At 34.0% G+C, this 19,767-nt stretch overlaps 1 protein-coding gene across 1 annotated transcript in view; it reads left to right on the plus strand.

The window, feature by feature from the left end:
* LOC134724592 (integrator complex subunit 10-like) overlaps positions 1-19,767 on the plus strand; it is an 85,879-nt gene that overhangs the window by 47,734 nt on the left and 18,378 nt on the right. The window contains exons 10-13 of the mRNA XM_063587705.1: positions 4,345-4,484; positions 5,090-5,172; positions 8,042-8,107; positions 12,630-12,683. Of these exons, the coding sequence (XP_063443775.1) occupies positions 4,345-4,484; positions 5,090-5,172; positions 8,042-8,107; positions 12,630-12,683 (343 nt within the window). The remainder of the gene's footprint in view (positions 1-4,344; positions 4,485-5,089; positions 5,173-8,041; positions 8,108-12,629; positions 12,684-19,767) is intronic.

Below are 19,767 nucleotides of genomic sequence, written 5' to 3' on the forward strand. Positions count from 1 at the left end.
CCACCATGGCTGAAAATAGTACATAGGGGTGACATGTACATTTTGGCTTATATCTCTGAAACCAAAGCATTTAGAGCAAATCTAATTGTTTATCAGATCTATCTGCCCTGAAAATTTCAGACAAATCAGACAACCCTTGTTGGGTTTCTGCCCCCAAATTAGTAATTTTAAATAAAATTTTACAATTTTTAAACGACCGCAAAAATTGGTATGGCGTTGGCGTCATCATCGTTGTTGTTGTCGTCCAAAGACATTTAGTTTTCGCACTCTAACTTTAGTTTAGTGGTGAAGTTGAAATCATCCCTTCGTAAATTTTACGGACGCCATCACGAGTTGGTTGACCGTTATGGAATAACCGTTTCACAAATGATATCGGATATTATGTTCCTTACGTCGTAAATACAATCCCCTTCCCTTTCATGAATGTGACCTACCGAATTAGACTATTTTATCGGATTTGTAATCACATAAGCAACACGATGGGTGCCTCATGTGGAGCAGGATCTGCTTACCCTTCCTGAGCACCTGAGATCACCCTTAGTTTTTGGTGGGGTTCGTGTTGTTTATTCTTTAGTTTTCTATGTTGTGTCATGTGTACTATTGTTTTTCTATTTGTCTTTTTCATTTTTACCCATGGCGTTGTCAGTTTGTTTTAGAATTATGAGTTTGACTGTCCCTTTGGTATCCTTCGTCCCTCTCTCATAAATTTTTAGAAAATATTTTCCACTGTAATTACTTGGCCAAGTTCATTATAGATACAGATAATTGAGAGAATGTTCAGTAAAATAAGATCTACAAACACATCATCCCCAAAACACAATTTGTCATGAATTTATCTGTGTCCATTGTTTAATATGAACATAGACCAAGGTGAGCGACACAGGCTCTTGAGAGCCTCTAGTTTTGCAATCTTGTTGGCAGTATTTCAAGTTTCTTCTTTGAAATCCTAGTCTTGAATTTGCTTTCTTTGCCAGCTTTAATATTTGGGTGGTCCATTTTAGGTCTTATGCTTGACTCGTTGTAGTATGTGTCCATTAAACTGTAGATTTTATGGTTTTTGTTTCTGATGCTTAGGATGTAGCATTTATTTTTACATTGAACCGCATTCCCCAGTACATCCACAATGTACAAGCTTCTGACAAAATGATGAGGCCTTAGAAAAATATACTCAAAAGTTATCCTATTTGTCCTTTCGTCATCCATTAGCGCCTGAACTGGGTAGCATTAAAAGCCAATTCCAAGATCATCTCCCTAAACACCTGCCTTAGTATATTGCACGTTTTACATGCTGGAAAAAAATAAAGCAAGTTGAGGGAATGCCCTCAATTAGTCTTCCCTTTTGCGCAAATAGTTATTTTCTTGATTCGTTAAACATGTTAACCCCATAAGTTTGTGTGATCTTAGAGTTAAAACTTTGTGATTTAGACTGATCAATCATGATCATTTCTTATGTTAAAGTCACATCTTCAAATGCCATCAATGTCTCCCACGCCGTCTTTTTTTCCTTTTCAAGCAATCAGAGAACCATATCACAACTGGTAAAGACATGATGGATCACAATAAGTGTGTGTAATCACTCATTGCCAGGTGCATTTGAAAGGTCATTGATATATATTTATCCAAAGCTTTTTCCACTCCCAAACACAATCCATAGTTCGCCTACCCCTGTCACAGAATAGCGAAACTGTAATGACAGCATCATCAGTAACGACTATTCGAATCATGTCTCGTTCAATTTCGTGTTTCATTGCATCAGACACATGCACCATGATTCTATTGTCAGCCTCTTAATGTGAGCATGGTGATAAACTTGAAATACATCTCGAGGTGATAAGATAGAATATCCTGAGCATTTGTTATAAGAAGCAAGAGCTTCATTTAGGGGAAAGGGAATACACAGACAAATCCAGAGTCAAAACAAGATGAAGACAATAAGAAAGAACTTTTTAAGTTTTCATTCGCAATAGCTTGCTCAATAGATGTTAAGGAAAAGGTAGTTGTAACAACAATTGCTCAGGATGTTATGTGTTATCCACCACTTGATGGCGTTTCAAGCTTAGCATCATGTTCACGTGAATCAAGATGCATGTGTCTGATGCAGTGAAACACAGACTTAACTGCGTCATGACTCGAACAGTCGATACTGATGTTGCTGTCTTTGCTGTTTCACTTTTCCGTGACATAGGGGCAGACAAACATTGGCTTGCATTTGGAAGCGGGAATAGCTTCAGATATAATATCTATCCATGACCTTTCAAATACACTAGGCATTGCGAGATTACAAGATTGAACAAACTTATCAGATGGGGTTAACGAAGCAAGAAAAATGTGTTTTTGGAAAGAGGAAATACTTATTGAGGCTATTACCACGACTCAGTCTAGTCTTTTTCAGCAAGTAAAACGTGCAATATACCAAGACGGGTCCATCGCTTATGAATGGCGAAGGGAAAAAATATGATCCATGGGAACCCTTTTAAACAACTCTTTGTGAGGCCATCTTATCAGGAGCTTGTACATTATAGATGTAAGAAACAACACCACTATCTTTGTTAATTTGGAAAATAAGATCTCTGATTGTGAATAAACATGTATTTGCGGCCATAAATAAATCATTCTATAGATGTTTAAGAACTGGAGTGATTTTATTTTGTTTTAATCAATCTATCCAAAACTCTACATCAAAGATATGGATTGTGGACTCATCTTTGTAAGTTACACCATATTGGTTTTTTTTACCGGAAGTGTTAACTTTGTATTTAAACATATAAAACTGAATAGAATTAGTGGTTTTGAGGATGACTTAAAGCCAAAACTTTAATCAGAGCAGCTTAAAAAAACATTTTATTAACATTCTACAAAAAGTTGAATATTAAAATGAAAAATTATCAATATTTCTATGTCCGCCATATTAGATATCACTGGAAGTAAGGGTTTTAAAGACATATGTCTTATACATTATTGTATCTATGAGAAGCACATTGGAAAGGTTCCTGCACAATATGTAGCAATACTTTAAAACACATTTCATTTACCCTCCCTAAAAATAAGCTTATTTTAGTACAATGTTCACCTTGTTTGATTTTACCAGAAGTAGGGTTTTCAAAGACATCTAATCTATATCATATATCAAAAAGTTGTATATAACAAAGGTTTGTACCAAATATTATGATAGTAGCATGTTGATAACACCTTTTCACATACTAGCCTTTTATATTGGGCTGATTTAAGTATGATGTCTGCCATTTTGGAATTTACCGGAAGTCAGACATTTTTTTCAAATGTCTCCCTATCTGAAATAAAAGAGAAATAGTTGAGGAAGGTCTATGCCAAATTTTATGCTTGTAGCAGGATGTTTTTCACAAAGCCGCCTTACTACAACTGATCAGGTTTATGTTATCTACCAAAGTCACTTTAAGTTGGTCCAGTTTAATTTGAATAAAGAAATACACATACCAAAAGCCATGCTTAGTATAACTGAAAAAGAGAAGGGTAACTCAGAAAAATATCTTGGAAAAGAAAACACACAAGATACTCAGAATGTCAAGATCAAATCAATGTTCTTTTTGGTCCAAAATTTGTCAGACACCACACAGATTGCATTAGACATGTCTAAAGTGTTTTGATCAAAGCATAAAATTACTAAGAATTTTAATTTTCTGCAAATAAAAAAAAGTTGTTTATGCACCGGCCGTTGTGGAGGGGGCATAAAGTTTTACCATTGTCTGTCTGTATGTACATACATCCAAAAATTAGTTTCCGTATTCTTACTTTAGTTTGCCTCAACTAAGTTTTATGAAACTCATACACAATGCTTATTACCACAAAACACAAATCAAATTTGAATTGAAGGAACATCACTTTTACCATTCTAGAGTTATGCCCCTTCATTAATTGAAAAATTGCTGAATTTTTCGTTTCTGTTCTTAAACTTTAGTTTGCCTAAACCAAATGTGTTGAAACTTATACACAATGCTTATGACCTCAAAGCATAGATCAAGTTTTAAATTTTGGAAGGTCACTTTTACAGTTCTCGAGTTATGCCCCTTTACAAATGGAACTGTTCTTTAACTTAAGTTTGCCTTAACCTAATGTTATGAAACTTGTACACAATGCTTATTATCACAAAACTCAGAAAACAAATGTAGGGTAGCGTTTCTTTTACAGTTCTTGAGTTAAGTCCCTGATTAACATTATTATGCAGCGAGGGCATCATTTGTGTCCAATGGACTCCTTCTCAATTTATTTTTAAGTATGACAAAGGGTAAATAAAGTTATTGTAGTCTCTTGTGCATACATTATCTAATTTGATAATCATATGGATTTATTTTACTTTCTTTATATCAGATCAAAGAAGTTGAAATCAGTGATAGCACCACCAATCCTCTCACCACCTTGTGTGCCAAAGTCTAAAACAGTTACACAGTGCTTTACTACAGCTTTTAAATGTTATGAACTGTTATACTCAACAGCTGAGTTACAGAGAGGTAAATGTTATCAACTGTTATACTCAACAGCTGAGTTACAGAGAGGTAAATGTTATGAACTGTTATACTCAACAGCTGAGTTACAGAGAGGTAAATGTTATCAACTGTTATACTCAACAGCTGAGTTACAGAGAGGTAAATGTTATGAACTGTTATACTCAACAGCTGAGTTACAGAGAGGTAAATGTTATCAACTGTTATACTCAACAGCTGAGTTACAAAGAGGTAAATGTTATGAACTGTTATACTCAACAGCTGAGTTACAGAGAGGTAAATGTTATCAACTGTTATACTCAACAGCTGAGTTACAGAGAGGTAAATGTTATCAACTGTTATATTCAACAATGAAGTTACAGAGCTGTAAATGTTATCAACTGTTGAATTCAATAATTAAGTGTTGTATTTAACTGACCTAAAAATTGTTCAGCAAAGTAAGATCTACAAATAAGTCAAATGCCTGAAACTGAAATTACAGGTGACAGATATCAGGCTTACATGGGCCTCTTTTGTATTTAAAGATCAAGCGCTACAATTAATTTTTACCATATCATATGCTACACCTTAAAAGAAAATACCATAGACAACCTGTGTTTTTTGTGTTTCAGAATTCCAAGTCTTGTGTAAAGCATGGAAATTAGAAACATGGACATGGATGTCCCATTTCCAAACAGACATGTTGTTATTTCAGGTATATTGCAACCTATTATGCCTCATAAGGTTATACCTTGGTACATGTATTTTATTGTTCAGTAACTGTACAGAGGGTTTCTGCCTGTTCTTAAGCTTTAAGTTTTTGAGAGAATATACTGACAATACAAATATTAATCCAATACAATACAACAAATGACATGTGTCAGAAACCTAGAAATGATAAGAGGAGATGATTGTTGTCAAGCAATGTTTTTAGCCTTCTATATTCTAATATGACTTTCATCTTCTGCTTTGCAAACAAAACCATATTGTAATTCCAATAGAACATCTGCTGAATGTGGTTGACGTCACAATTGAAATTGTAACGACAGATGTATTAAAAACAACACCAGAGAGGGATTTGCATGTGTGTTGCTGGCTAGGAAATTAAATTAAATTGTAGGTTTCATGAGGATGTGAATTGTCGGATATGAATATAGATTATATGAAGAAAATGATTGAGATGTAACATTGTGATTGCCTTCATTTCTAAACACTTATCAAGCTGTTTAAAGTAAAATCACTCAGGTGAGAAAAAAGCTGACATGTGTACTATATAAATGTGCTTGTCACTTGTATACCTGCTTTCAATCGGTGTTTTACATTTCCGCAAATTGGCATTACTTTTCCGGAAAAAAAAGAAAACATTTCCGGAAAAAAAGTCTATGTTTTAGCAAATAAATATCTTACTTTTCCAGGAAAAAAGTAACTATTCCGGAAAAAATAAATTACAGGTATTGCTTTTTCACAAATAATTGAGGAATATCTGTTGATCGAAAGCAAAGCCATAATATAAAATAAATATTAAGTAAGTCAAAGGTCATCATAACATGCAAGTAAAATTCATCATTTAAATCTATGAAAACGTATGTTCAAAAGTCAGCACTAATCAGAAATATCTTGATATGAGTTCATAAGTCAGCAGAATATTTGTAGCCAACACGCCGTACAAAGTCGACAGTAGTACATTCACTGTTTACAAGTTTTGTATTTTGTTCAAGAAGGAAGTCCATCTTCTCCTTTTCACATTTCCAAACGGGTGCTTTTACAGTTAGAGTTCTCATCTTTATGTAAGATGTTGTTTGCAGTTTCAATAACACATGACATCAATAAAAACAAAAATGTTAGGATGGCTAGCGTAAAACTGCTCGTTCAAGTGGGCATGAAAAGACTCGGCACTATTCGTGTTTTCGTAACAGCAGTATGCATTGCACATTCAAAGTCATTATGAACTACCTCGGGCTGGATAGTTATTCTTCGGGTTGTACACACATCAATAAGCCCATCCAACAGCTTCATGTAACATTCCTCGGATTTAAGTGGAAGTAACTCAAATACAAGACGAATGTAGTTACAATTTTTACATCCATGTATCGAATAAACTGAGTTGGTAGAAGAATTTTGGACAGGATTTAAATGTGCCATCTATGAAAATATCGGTCATTTCATTACATAGACATACAAAGTTGGTGAAACATGGAAATATAACGATTCCTGAATCAAAATCATGGACTAATTAAAAGTGAAAATAAGTTTCAGTTTTGTTAGTGTTCAAATCTATTTGTCTTAATGTCTTGTGAATTTCTAATCTACATTTAGGTAATTTTGGAATTTGCTTTCGCCTGTCTCTGTATAAGGACATAGCAACATTTTTCAAGTCAATATATATTGAAATATTTATAATTTACCAGGTAAATTTCCGGGAAAGTAATAAATACAAATTGCGGAAACGTAGCATTGGGACTTTGAAAATTTAGCGGAAATGCAATACGCCCCTTTCAATTGCAAGACAGAACTACTTCAGTATATAAGAATCTTCTATACTCATCATCATACCGAACATGTACCAAAAACAATAATAACCAATGAAAACTGTTAACTATTGATAATTGAAAAAAGAAATGTAATTATTCTGCTGCCTGTGATGGTACAAACTTCCTTTAATTTTATATATGAATAATTTAATTTTGGATGTAACACGTCTTCTGATTGGCTGACGGTATTTTGTTATCAGCCCATAGACATAATTTAGTCATGTGACTGTGACGTCATCAACGTTTTCTCATAGTTTTCTACGTTTTAAAATGGAATTTAGAATTAAATTATAAGAAATGACTGTAATATTTTTCTGTCTATTAGAAATAACATAAAAAATGTGGTGCACACTGTTAAATAACCTGCTACGCGTGTTATCCAGTGTGCACCAAATTTTTTATGTTATTTCTTCATAGACAGAAAAAATATTACAGTCATTCCTTAATTAATAAAAAGAATTATATGTCAGAAAAACTCATAAGATATAACACTGCATGTACAAATCATTAATCATAATTACTAACAGAAGGTAAACTCTGAACTTTCTTTGAAAAACTGTTCACTATCCTCTGGAGACGGTCTGATTTTTTAAAAGTTAAAGCATTTGACCTATCAGCTTGGGGATGATGGTCTTAACCCACCAACCCACAACGTAATTTGTAATGCTGAACATCATTCCTTGACAGAAACCTTTGCTGTGTCAGATCTTTAATCACAGAGCTGTATCAAGCTTGAATTAAGTGTCATACTGATGCCCCAACTATTCAGGGTTTAACCTCTGTGCAGCAGTTGTATCAACCTGTGCCCAGCAGAGTATTTTATGACCACATATTTTTTTTTCTTTTTTCTATTATCTTGAAACTATAAAAGATGGATAGAAACTTGAAAAAGCAAAATGACAATGATTGCACATGAATGAAGTTGACAAGTTCTATATTATTTGTAAAATATGATATCGATTTCTAAAAAATAACAATTCTTAAAATTATGTTTAAAAAACTTTGAAAAGAATATAAGGAAGCTGTAATTTACAATGTTATTTTTTGTTTCAGGGTGCTTACAATGAGGCTGTTGAACATTTACATAGTTTTTCCTCCACAATGAAAGACAAAATGAAGGTAGGATTGAAGAGATAATGATTAGGGCTGTTCTAGAAGTATTTCCCCCCTAGCTGATTAGAATGTATTTTTCACCTTTAAAATAGGGGTGAAATATACCAAAGGGATATTCATACTCATTAGCTAGTTTTTATAAGACCCAAAATATTTTTTAAATTTGGTCCTACATTGGTATCACATTGTCGTTGCCAGCGTCTTCCCAAAAAAGATGATTTCCAGATAATAACTTTAGTATAAGGAAAAATAAATCAGTAAGATTTTAACACAAGGTTAAGAATCACTAAAGGAAGGTTAGGATTGATTTTGGTTGGTTATGGTCCCAACTGTATAGAAATGAAGGGCTAAAAAGGGACCAAAATAAGCATTTTTATGGTTTTCAGACAATAACTTGTGTTAGAGTATATGAATCTCTCTGAAATTATACCACAAGTTTCCATACAACAGAGGGATGGTTAACATTGACCAAGGGGGATATGGCTCTAACCATTAAGAAATTAGAGGGAAAAACAAGTTTTTTTCTGGTTAAAGTACCATTAAGACAATTTAAAAGCAGTCTAAGGGAGGTAATCCATCCCAATTTAAATCAACAATGTTGATTACCTCCCTTACACTGCTTGTAAATTATGTATAAATAAATGATGATTGTCTTGAGGTGATAAGCTGTCAATTTTTTTTGATAGAAGTCACTATTTTTTAATATTAATTTTAGCCATGACTATGTATGTCATTTTATATTTTAAGACTTGTATCATGTATGTAAAAGGGTTATTATGGTTGCAAACTTTATTAAAATTTGAATTGAGATTATGACTATACCTTGATGGAATGATTTTTTTTGGAAAAAAAGGGGGGTGGTATTCTTTTTTTTTTTTATTATTTGGGGTAGGGTTGTTTGGAAAAACAGTGGGAGAGGTAAAAAAAAAGGGAGGGCAGATTTTTTTCAATTTTTTTTCAGGGGGGGGGGAGTCAATTCGCAACAGCAAAGTGAATTGCAGAAAAGCAAAACATTGAGCATAACTTCAAATCCTATAACAAATTCTAAGTTCTCAATGGTTTTGTTATAAAGAAATGCTGTATTCTTTTGGGGTGATTAACTGTCAATTTATTTTTAGAACTTGTGTTAAATGCTGAAAAAGGAATTTACTTTTAGATATTACTATTAAAATTTGCTGATCAAAGTTTTCTATTTTTAGCCATGACTATGATGACATTCCCTAGTTATTACAACCCAATTATACCTTACCATAGATTCACCTGATAGTTACCTGTCCATTTAAACTTTTGGCAGTTCCATTGTCCCATTGAACAAATACAACAGTTATTGTTCTCTGTATATTTTGTTTATAGTTATCCCGCAAGGAAGCGGTGTGACAGTGTAAGATCACCCAAAGGCTGGAGGCCAGGGGGTGATCTAACACGGACACACCAAGTCTCAGTGGGATATCTTTTTTACATCCCAGCTGTTTCAGCTGTTTTAGATTAGACGAAAAACCATTTACAATTCATAAAATCTAGCTCAGAACACCACACAACCATTATAATATACTTTATATATTACTATATGATGTATACCCTTTATGACCCCGGAACACAATGAGTAGATATCAAACAATGTAAATTTGCCCCACTTGCCAATCAGCCCACACTATATCGCCACTTTATAAAAAAAAATCGCTATACTCTTGTTTACCAATTCACCCCACTTTTGTGTAAAATCAAATTGAACAATCAATCCGACAACTCACTTTTTAACAAAAATGGTTAAAACCCCACAGAATAAAGGTCTGCCAACTCGCCCTACTTATAAAAAGATCTTGCTTCCTTTAAGTATTTTAAATTACTGTTAAGTCGTAACCAGTCGTCCTGGTGTAGTGGTATGTGTCATGGCTTGATATGCTAGTCTTGAATCAGAGTTCGAATCCCAACCTATACACTGGATTTTTTCTACTTGAATTTTGATAGATTGTTTTTTCCGTATAATTAATTATAAGTTTTATAGTGAATTTGACATTCCCGCCAAAATGTTACATAATAAAGGAAAGCATGCTTAACAAAGAAACTCAAACTGGGGTAATCTGGTAGGGGTGATCTGGCTCAGATCACCCCTGTTAGAATGTAAAACGCTGATGACAATATACGACCATTTGTTTTTTTTATTTTTGCAGTCCTATAAAAATTTAAGATCATCACTTGCTTCATCTTCAGCAGTTTAATCAAATGCTATAACATTAAACAATACGAATGTTAGATGTGCATTTTGACAATAAATAGCTTTATAATATACTTAGTAGTAAATACAGATGAATTGTATGTGTAATACAATCAATGGCAAGCGTGCTGTATCAGCCATCCGTGATGATATCAATATCAGCACGGTTGCAAAAGCTTTATCACACCTATAATCTGTATGACGTCACATCATCGATTGCAGTCACTGTTGCAAAGGCTTTATCCAAACCCTTATCTGTTTGACGTCATGTCACACCTATAATCTGTATGACGTCATGTCAAACCTATAATCTGTTTGACGTCATGTCAAACCTATAATCTGTTTGACGTCATGTCACACCTATAATCTGTATGACGTCATGTCAAACCTATAATCTGTTTGACGTCATGTCAAACCTATAATCTGTTTGACGTCATGTCACACCTATAATCTGTATGACGTCATGTCAAACCTATAATCTGTTTGACGTCATGTCAAACCTATAATCTGTTTGACGTCATGTCACACCTATAATCTGTATGACGTCATGTCAAACCTATAATCTGTTTGACGTCATGTCAAACCTATAATCTGTTTGACGTCATGTCACACCTATAATCTGTATGACGTCATGTCAAACCTATAATCTGTTTGACGTCATGTCACACCTATAATCTGTTTGACGTCATGTCACACCTATAATCTGTATGACGTTATGTCACACCTATAATCTGTTTGACGTTATGTCACACCTATAATCTGTTTGACGTCATGTCACACCTATAATCTGTATGACGTTATGTCACACCTATAATCTGTTTGACGTTATGTCACACCTATAATCTGTATGACGTTATGTCACACCTATAATCTGTATGACGTTATGTCACACCTATAATCTGTTTGACGTCATGTCAAACCTATAATCTGTATGACTTCATTTCAAACCTCCTTATCTGTATGACGTTATGTCACATAAAAAACATCTACTTGAATGTATATAATAAAGTGTATATGATATGGCTTTTTCAAGATCACACACCGTATCAACCCTCAACCAATATAATCCCTCGAGCAGAGCTCTTGAGATTATATTGGTGTCTCGGGTTGATGTGGATACCATATTGAAAACGCCATATGATATTCTCTATTTATATTTATGCTAAAGGACAAAACATCTGAAAAAACAAAACTTATAAACAAACTTTCAAAATAGAGCTTAACTAAAATTACTTAAAGTATAGCCAAACCCATAAATGGAACGAAGCTGTGTATCAGAGGGATACATTCCTTGATTGAAATGATTTTCAAAACTGTATTATATTTATGTTTGATAGAAATGGAAATTAATCAGATAAAACAGGGATGGGTCAAGTAGGATATACGGTACTGTAGTTCCATCGGAAGAAAATAGGAGTAAATTGGTTTAAATTAGAAGTAAATCGGTTTACATGTATATATATATATTTTGACATATTAACAGGTCGACAGTTTGACAGGTCGACAGGTCGACAATGAAAAGGTCGACAAGTGTTAAAATCGACAGGTCTACAGCTTGACAATGAAAAGGTTGACAAACGACAAGTTTATAAGTGTTAAGATCGACCGGATAACAGGTCGACAAGTTGACAGATCGACAAGTTGACAGGTCAACAAGTTGACAGGTCAACAAGTTAACAGGTTGAAACATCGCATTTTTAACCAATCATAACATGATAATTCATCTGTGGTCCGATACAGTCCTATACAGTGTATAGGTACATTGTCAACTTGTCAATTTGCCTACCAGTTATACATAACGCTATTATCAATTGGTCAATGTCTTATTAACCTGTCAACCTGTCGACTTGTCGACCTGTCAACCTGTTAACTATAATTTGTTTTTACATTTTTAACATTGTCAATCTGTCGACTTGTCAACCTGTCAACCAATTATTTAAACGATAACATTTTTAACATTGTCAACCTGTCGCCTTGTCTACTTGTCAACCTGTCAACCTGTCGACTTGTCAACCTGTCAACCACTTATTTCAACCATAACATTTTTAAAATTGTCAACCTGTCGACTTGTCAACCTGTCAACCACTTATTTCAACGATAACATTTTCAAAGTTGTCAACCTGTCTTTCACTCATTAATTTTACTAGAATGAAAAATTCAAACAGTTTTACCTTTATTACCCATGAATACATACGCGTAGGAATTTACGGCATAAAAGCCGGAACTATAGTACCGTATATCCTACTTGAGCCGCATTGATTTAGTTATTGAACTACAAAAAAGTCTGCAACATAAGTCTGACTCTTTTTTCAGATACGTAGTAATTTACAGATGGCTTGCTGTTATCACTGCTTAGGAAATTATCCTGTAAGTAATTTTTTAAATAAAGATTTGGACAAAAAATTGTGTTAAATTTAAGGTTAGAACATGTAGTTTAAAATGCCAGATGAGGATTACTTTTGACTTAAAGCAGCATTGTTCAGAAGTTTGAAAGTTGGAATTGCATCTGTGCCATATCATGTTTCTTGCATTTATTGTATCTCTGCTCAAACTCAATGATATACTGTGGATTCATTATTATTTGTTGAATACCAATTTTTGTGGATTTCGTGGGTACATTTAAACCATGAATTCAAATGTTTAACAAACTGCAAATTTTCTAAAGGTTTGTATGCAGACTTTGGCAAAACCATGAAATCAAATATCCACAAAAATGCAGATGTTCATCAATCCATGAGAAATGGTACCACCCATGAAAATAAATGAACCCACAGTAATCAGAAATGCTTTCATCCTCTCCTCTGTGGAACTAATTTAATAAAGTATAAGCACCATAAGCCTGATCTATCTTATCCTTCACAAAAAGCTTGTCAAACTCATTTATCAGCTTATCTACTCTTTCATCAACATTCCAATCACTGAGATCTACTTTTAATGAGTTCTCAACTAAAATTTCAAATTCTCATGTACAGTTTTTTTCATACATTCCGTGAAATAACTAGGAAATAGCATATTTCAATGAAAAGATGCTAATTTAGAATTATTTTTCAAAGTATTTCTCAATTTTTTAATTGCTTTCATATTTTGCATAATGTAGCATCTTTTTATAGTACGTATGCTGTGTGTTTTATTTTATATGCTTCTGGCATTAAAATTTGATGTAGATGCTGTTGTGAAAATAATAAGGTATTGGCGCATCTTACTATTACTGGGATGCTAGTTTTGCATACATTTTGTAAAACTATTTTTTTATTTTTTGGGGATGCTGGCATCCCGTTTTATTGACATGCTGGTATCCCGTTATTTTGGGATGCTGGCATCCCGTTGAATTGGGATGCTGGCATCCCGTTATATTGGGATGCTGGCATCCCGTTTTATTGGGATGCTGGCATCCCGTTTTATTGGGATGCTGGCATCCCGTTTTATTGAGATGCTGGCATCCCGTTTTATTGAGATGCTGGGATCCCGTTATTTTGGGATGCTGGCATCCCGTTTTATTGGGATGCTGTCATCCCGTCATATTGAGATGCTGGCATCCCGCTTTATTGAGATGCTGGCATCCCGTTATTTTGGGATGCTGGCATCCCGTTTTGATTGGGATGCTGGCATCCCGTTATATTGGGATGCTGGCATCCCAAAAAAGCTGGATGCTGGCATCCAAAACTATAAGAGTGCAGACATCGCAAGACATCCAAATGGAGTAATCCTTCAAGTTCTGTTTGATATACCGTTGGCCGAATTTCTATAGATGTACTCCAATGCATAATTTTGTGTAATGCAAAAAAATAAAACAACAACAAAAATCCGTTTGTTGTTTCTTCCCAACACTTTATCTAATGACGTCAGGGATATTATGACGTAAGAGGTGGTTTACCATCATGCGTAGAGATTCGTGCAGACACAGTAAACATGAAAAGAAATCAATTCTCAAGAATCACTAATACCGATATAAATATTTTTTGAAAAGTAATTAAAACAGATAACCCTTTTAATATTCTCTTATATATTAGATTTTCTTATGTTTAATACTGAAAGCGCTTGCACTTTTTTTTTACGCTAATTGCGGTAAATCCCACCCGCATGACGTCATGTAAAAAGAATGTTTAAAATCGGCTGGTGGACATGGTTGCAAGGGGAAGGACGAAAAACACTTCTTTGGCCATGCAGTATGCCGCAATTTATCATCATTTTGATATAACAATATAACATATTCGCAATAGAACGCTATTCATACGGGTAAGTAGATTTGCTTATATTTTACATGCACTTCGTAGTTCGAGATTTCTCAGATTTAGCCATTCATGACCCCCCCCCCCCCCCCCCCCCCCTCATTCATGACATTTTAAAGGAATGTTCTACGCTCATGGGCCTAGCTTGTCTTGCTAAACAGCTGTTTGAAGTTCGAGTAATCTCGGACGCATTTCAGTGACTTGATACGCCAGCCGGGTAATATATTTCTGATTACTTCCAGAGGGAAAATTACAGGCACAAATGGTTAAGCAACAATGATTAATGTCAGTCGCCAGATTCTCCCATGTCGTCGGGGAGGGATGCACTTTGATCCGTTTGTGGGAGCAAATCGTGATTCCACAACTTTCTATAAATGGGATTTGGGGGGTCTCTGACTGCCATAACAGAGGGCCCCGCTAAAGTCTTCTTTTAATGTTTACCTGTATAATAAACCATTTTTTGTTCACACGAAAAAGGAGGAGGGCTGGATCCGCCTATGCCTATGGTAGAGATGAGCCTCCAAGACAGACATAGGGAATACACATATATTCTTTTTATTTTGCATTATTGAAGTATGTCCTTTTTCATGAAGTTATGAATAGTTTTGACAAAAATATGATCGACATAAACCCCACTGAGACGATTAACCACCATCAATATTTATACCATGGCCAGTAAAAATATTGGGTCTGCATAATTGAATTTGTTTACTCCTAGACAACCTATAGGAAAACCATTAAAATGCATCACTGGTAAGAGTCTGAGTTCAAGAAAAATAAAGTATGAAAAACTTAATTTAAGATTGATTTTCGGTCTAGAAAATTGAATGTGTTGTTTGCCTCTTTTTTGCAAGGGTCTAAAACTAGTTAACTTGTGCCCGTCCGAGATTACTTTGAGTCTTGGCTTCCTACGCTCATGGGCCTAGCTTGTTTTGCAAAACAGCCGTTTGAAGTGTGAGCAATATCTGAGTAATGGTATGATTGCTAATGAGACAACTCTCCACCGGACTGAGACCAAATAATATAGCACTAACATGACTAAGCAGTTTACAATTAAATGTCAGCATATGGCCTCCAACAATGAACAAAATGTAAATATCGCTACAAGAGTTTTGTGTTTTCAAGACTAGGCTAAAATTTAAAAAAAACACACAAATTAATGTGTTAACCGAATACAATCTTAGAGTGGGGTGCTCATTTTAAACATATCTTTCCATGTTTTCTACAGTTTATGTTCAGGTCTATGTTTTTGAAGTTAGTGTACTGATATTTCAACATGAAAATAACTTCAAATGTTAAACATTCCTAAGCTTGAAAATGTTTGTTTGAAAATAATCATATGTAAGGTTACATTAAAGGGTGTTTGAAATTTCCCGAAGTTTCGTCAATGGGGGACACATATTCGCCGTTTTAACACATCTATTTAAAACCAAATAACTGCAGCTTTATATAATATTTATCAAATAAATTTCACTATAGATAAACAGCAGACATTTCAAATGTGTAAAAAAAACAGAAATTTAGGCCAATCAGTCCAAAATATATTAAGAAAAAAATCTTTGAAAATCCTGTTTTTCATTCAGGAATTGACTGAAAAAATCGTGGTCCGTTTTTCTATCTTTTGCAGTAAGTGCCGTAATTTTGTTTAAGTTTAAAAGACAATCATACTTGTTATAAAATTATAATTTATCGTCATATTTCTTCCATTTTAGCCATCCTTTGAAGTGTTTACACATTAAAATCATAAAACGGCGAAATTGTGTCCCCGGGGAATATGGGCCCCCACTCTAGATGGGAATTAAATTTCACGAAAGTCACTAAATACATGTAGGATGTATTTCTAAATAAAAACTTCGATGAAATTAAACACTTTTCTCCTTTTCATAATGTACAGTATAGACCTGGATGTTGTTCGATAAAATTTCAATTGAACTATAGTGGTTCATATGTGTTTTAACGACTACGCAGAAACAACAGGCATATATTGGTGTGGAAAACTTAATTTAAAAGAAGTTTAAATGAAGATTTTCTCGTAGGGAAGGGGGTGTGCAAGTATTTTATTTTTAATATCAACCACGAGTGAGAAAGCAATCTTTAAATTTAATTCTACATCATTATGACATCATACATGAATATTTACTTTCTGTTCCCTAGTGTGGTGATGTTACAACGAAAAATTATTTTTGATAATCTTTCATATACTTATTATTTCTCTTTTCAGCATTTGTAAAGAGTAAAGAAGTGGCTTCACCTTTCTGGTTACTATTCATGTGTTGTGTATTAATGTATCGCAACACTTTATAGTTATTGGACAGGTTAAACTCAGACGACGAATCATCCAAACAGCACCAGATCATTTGTGATTCCAGCTGATTTCAGATTACTAGCAATACATGATAATATAAAGTTTGAAAGTTCCAGTTCGTGTAACTGATTTGATTAAATGATAAACAAATATTGAAATATCAAAATACAGAAAAAAAGATACAAGTTTAATAATGATTGTAATAAAAAAAATTGTTGTGTTAATGAAATGAAAGACTCCAGTACTAAAAGATGCTGACATAATGTACTGACACATTGGAAAATGAATACAGCAAGTCCAGATACATGAGATTTACTGACAATATCCAGTACGTACAGATCAAAGACACTGCACCAGTATCGATAATAGATTTTTTTTTAAATATTGCATTGTGGTACATTTTTATGGTATACAGACAATAGTGCGGAAAACAAATCTCCTTACTTCATACATTAAATGCAACTCATATTTAGCATCTTCATAAAGGTACAGTCTCCAATCTGTTTTGTAGAGTATGTCCTGGATGACTTAGTTAATCAGACATTCCAAAGGTTGATGGTCATTGGGCAATTGCATTAAGCTTATTTTCAAAAAAAAATAATTCTATGAACATTCGAAACATGAGCAGATTTGAAAATTGTAGTCCTGATGTCATATATAAATGTATTGTCTCGAGACCATTATACATGTAGTCAATAAAATGTATACATCATGTCTTTCATAATGGTAATCAAAGTCAGAAAAATAACATTAAAGTAAAATTGGCTTATTATTGGAAACTTACCGGTAGTACATTGACATAGTCTTATAAATATCAAATTGTTAACATCAGCATTCACATGGTAAACTAGCACTTTACAATTCAGACTCAGTTTGTTGGTCAAGTATACATTTCACACTCTGACCTATGATGTCACATTCTCAATATGCATTAAACTGGCCACTGGACATGAACAAAGACAAAACATATAATCTTCCCGGCATTCATCAGTAGCGTTTTTTTATGTTTACTTGATTGTTTTAATATACATTCAACACACATCAAAACCTTAGGAAATGTTCTGGGTGTTATACTGGTGGCTTAATACTAAAATCAATTGATGAAAAACAGCATGTAAATTCGTATTTCATAATGAAAAATGGTACATGTCTGCATGGTTGTGATGCCAGAATCCCTATATTCTGGAATGCCAGCATCCAAATATATAGGGATGCCAGCATGCAGATATATTGGGATGCAAGCATTCGTATATTTTGGGATGCCAGCATCCGGATATTTTGGGATGCCAGCATCCAGATATATTGGGATGCCAGCATCCGGATAATTTGGGATGCCAGCATCCGGATATATTGGGATGCCAGCATCCATATATATTGGGATGCCAGCATCCGGATATTTTGGGATGCCAGCATCCAGATAAATTGGGATGCCAGCATCCGGATATTTTGGGATGCCAGCATCCGAATATTTTGGGATGCCAGCATCCAGATATGTTGGGATGTCAGTTTCCGTATATGTTGGGATGCCAGAATCTATAAATAATTGGAAGCGAGCATCCAAACGTTGAGGTTTTCAATGGACTTCAATATGAAATTAAAAGAATTACATCAGCATCTATCAAAGGTGGAGATGCAATTTTAGTTTTGTTCTTCATTATCCGCAGACACTTTTCTTAAATATGCCATATACAGAAATAAGAAGTGCTTTTTATACAAAACAATTTCACAACTACAAAAGTTATTAATATAATCGAGAGAGCATCCATAATCTTTGAGAACCAATAAAATCTATTATGCAGCATCTACTATTCATAGAAATAAATGAATCAGTATGATTTCTTGTAACATTAGCATATGTTGATACTAAAACAAATGCAATATAGTAGAAATATTCCAAATATGGAACATGGCCCTAACATTTTCTCTGGTCATTGAAATATTTAGTAGAATCTATAATACTAAAATTACGAGGTCCAATTTGCCAGCCGTCATCACGTAAAAACGACGAATCACAGAATTCAACTTTATATATAACTAATATAGTACAAAGGTGTAGATTAAAAATTACACCACTCCAGGCCCTTTTGTTTTCCACGTAATTAATATTGCCAATAATTAAGAAGTTCCGGGTCGAGTCCGATACCGATACCAATAGTATATTCACCTATTACCTATTACCTTATCTGTACGTTCCGCATCTCACAGGCGCACCACCAAACGGTGTATACAGAATTAATATGCTATATACACGGGTCATAATCACAAGGTTGACACAACTAAATTGTCAAATTGTTACCTATTGTAGTATTTTAATCAGTAAGACTTTCTAAGATAACAATACGAATACTAAAAATCTGGACTAAAAATAAGGCGTATAGGTACAGTTTTCAATTTGTTAGTGGGCATGACGTAAAACAGCGAAACAAAGAATTCAACTTTATTTATAACTAATATAGGATAATGCTGTTGACTCCATTCCAGGACCTATTGTTTTCCAAATAATAAATATTACCAATAATTGATAAGTTCCGGTTCGACGGGTTCAAACAGAAAGATTTGAAAGCAGAGAAACTGTGTATCTTATAATCGGCATGAATTTATCAGATGACAATACTAATACTAAAATAAGGCTTGCGCATAGTTATATAATTTAATTCAGTCACGGACCCGTGAGATCACGGACCCGTGAGATCACGGGTGTGTTCTAGTACAACATAATTTTACCTTAAAAGTTAAAAAATTGTCAAAAATTCTCTTTTAGCATATGAGAATTACAAATTTTAGTTGAGAACTCATTTTTTAGGGCTACTTACCTTGGTTTTCCTTGTAACGACATAGCTAAAGCAAAACCTCTCTTCTTCTTGTCAAGATCAGTCATGAGTTGCCACATTTATACGTCATTTTCCCATTGTTGATA

This window comes from Mytilus trossulus, chromosome 7 (assembly GCF_036588685.1).
Source record: "Mytilus trossulus isolate FHL-02 chromosome 7, PNRI_Mtr1.1.1.hap1, whole genome shotgun sequence".
Lineage (NCBI taxonomy): Eukaryota > Metazoa > Mollusca > Bivalvia > Mytilida > Mytilidae > Mytilus > Mytilus trossulus.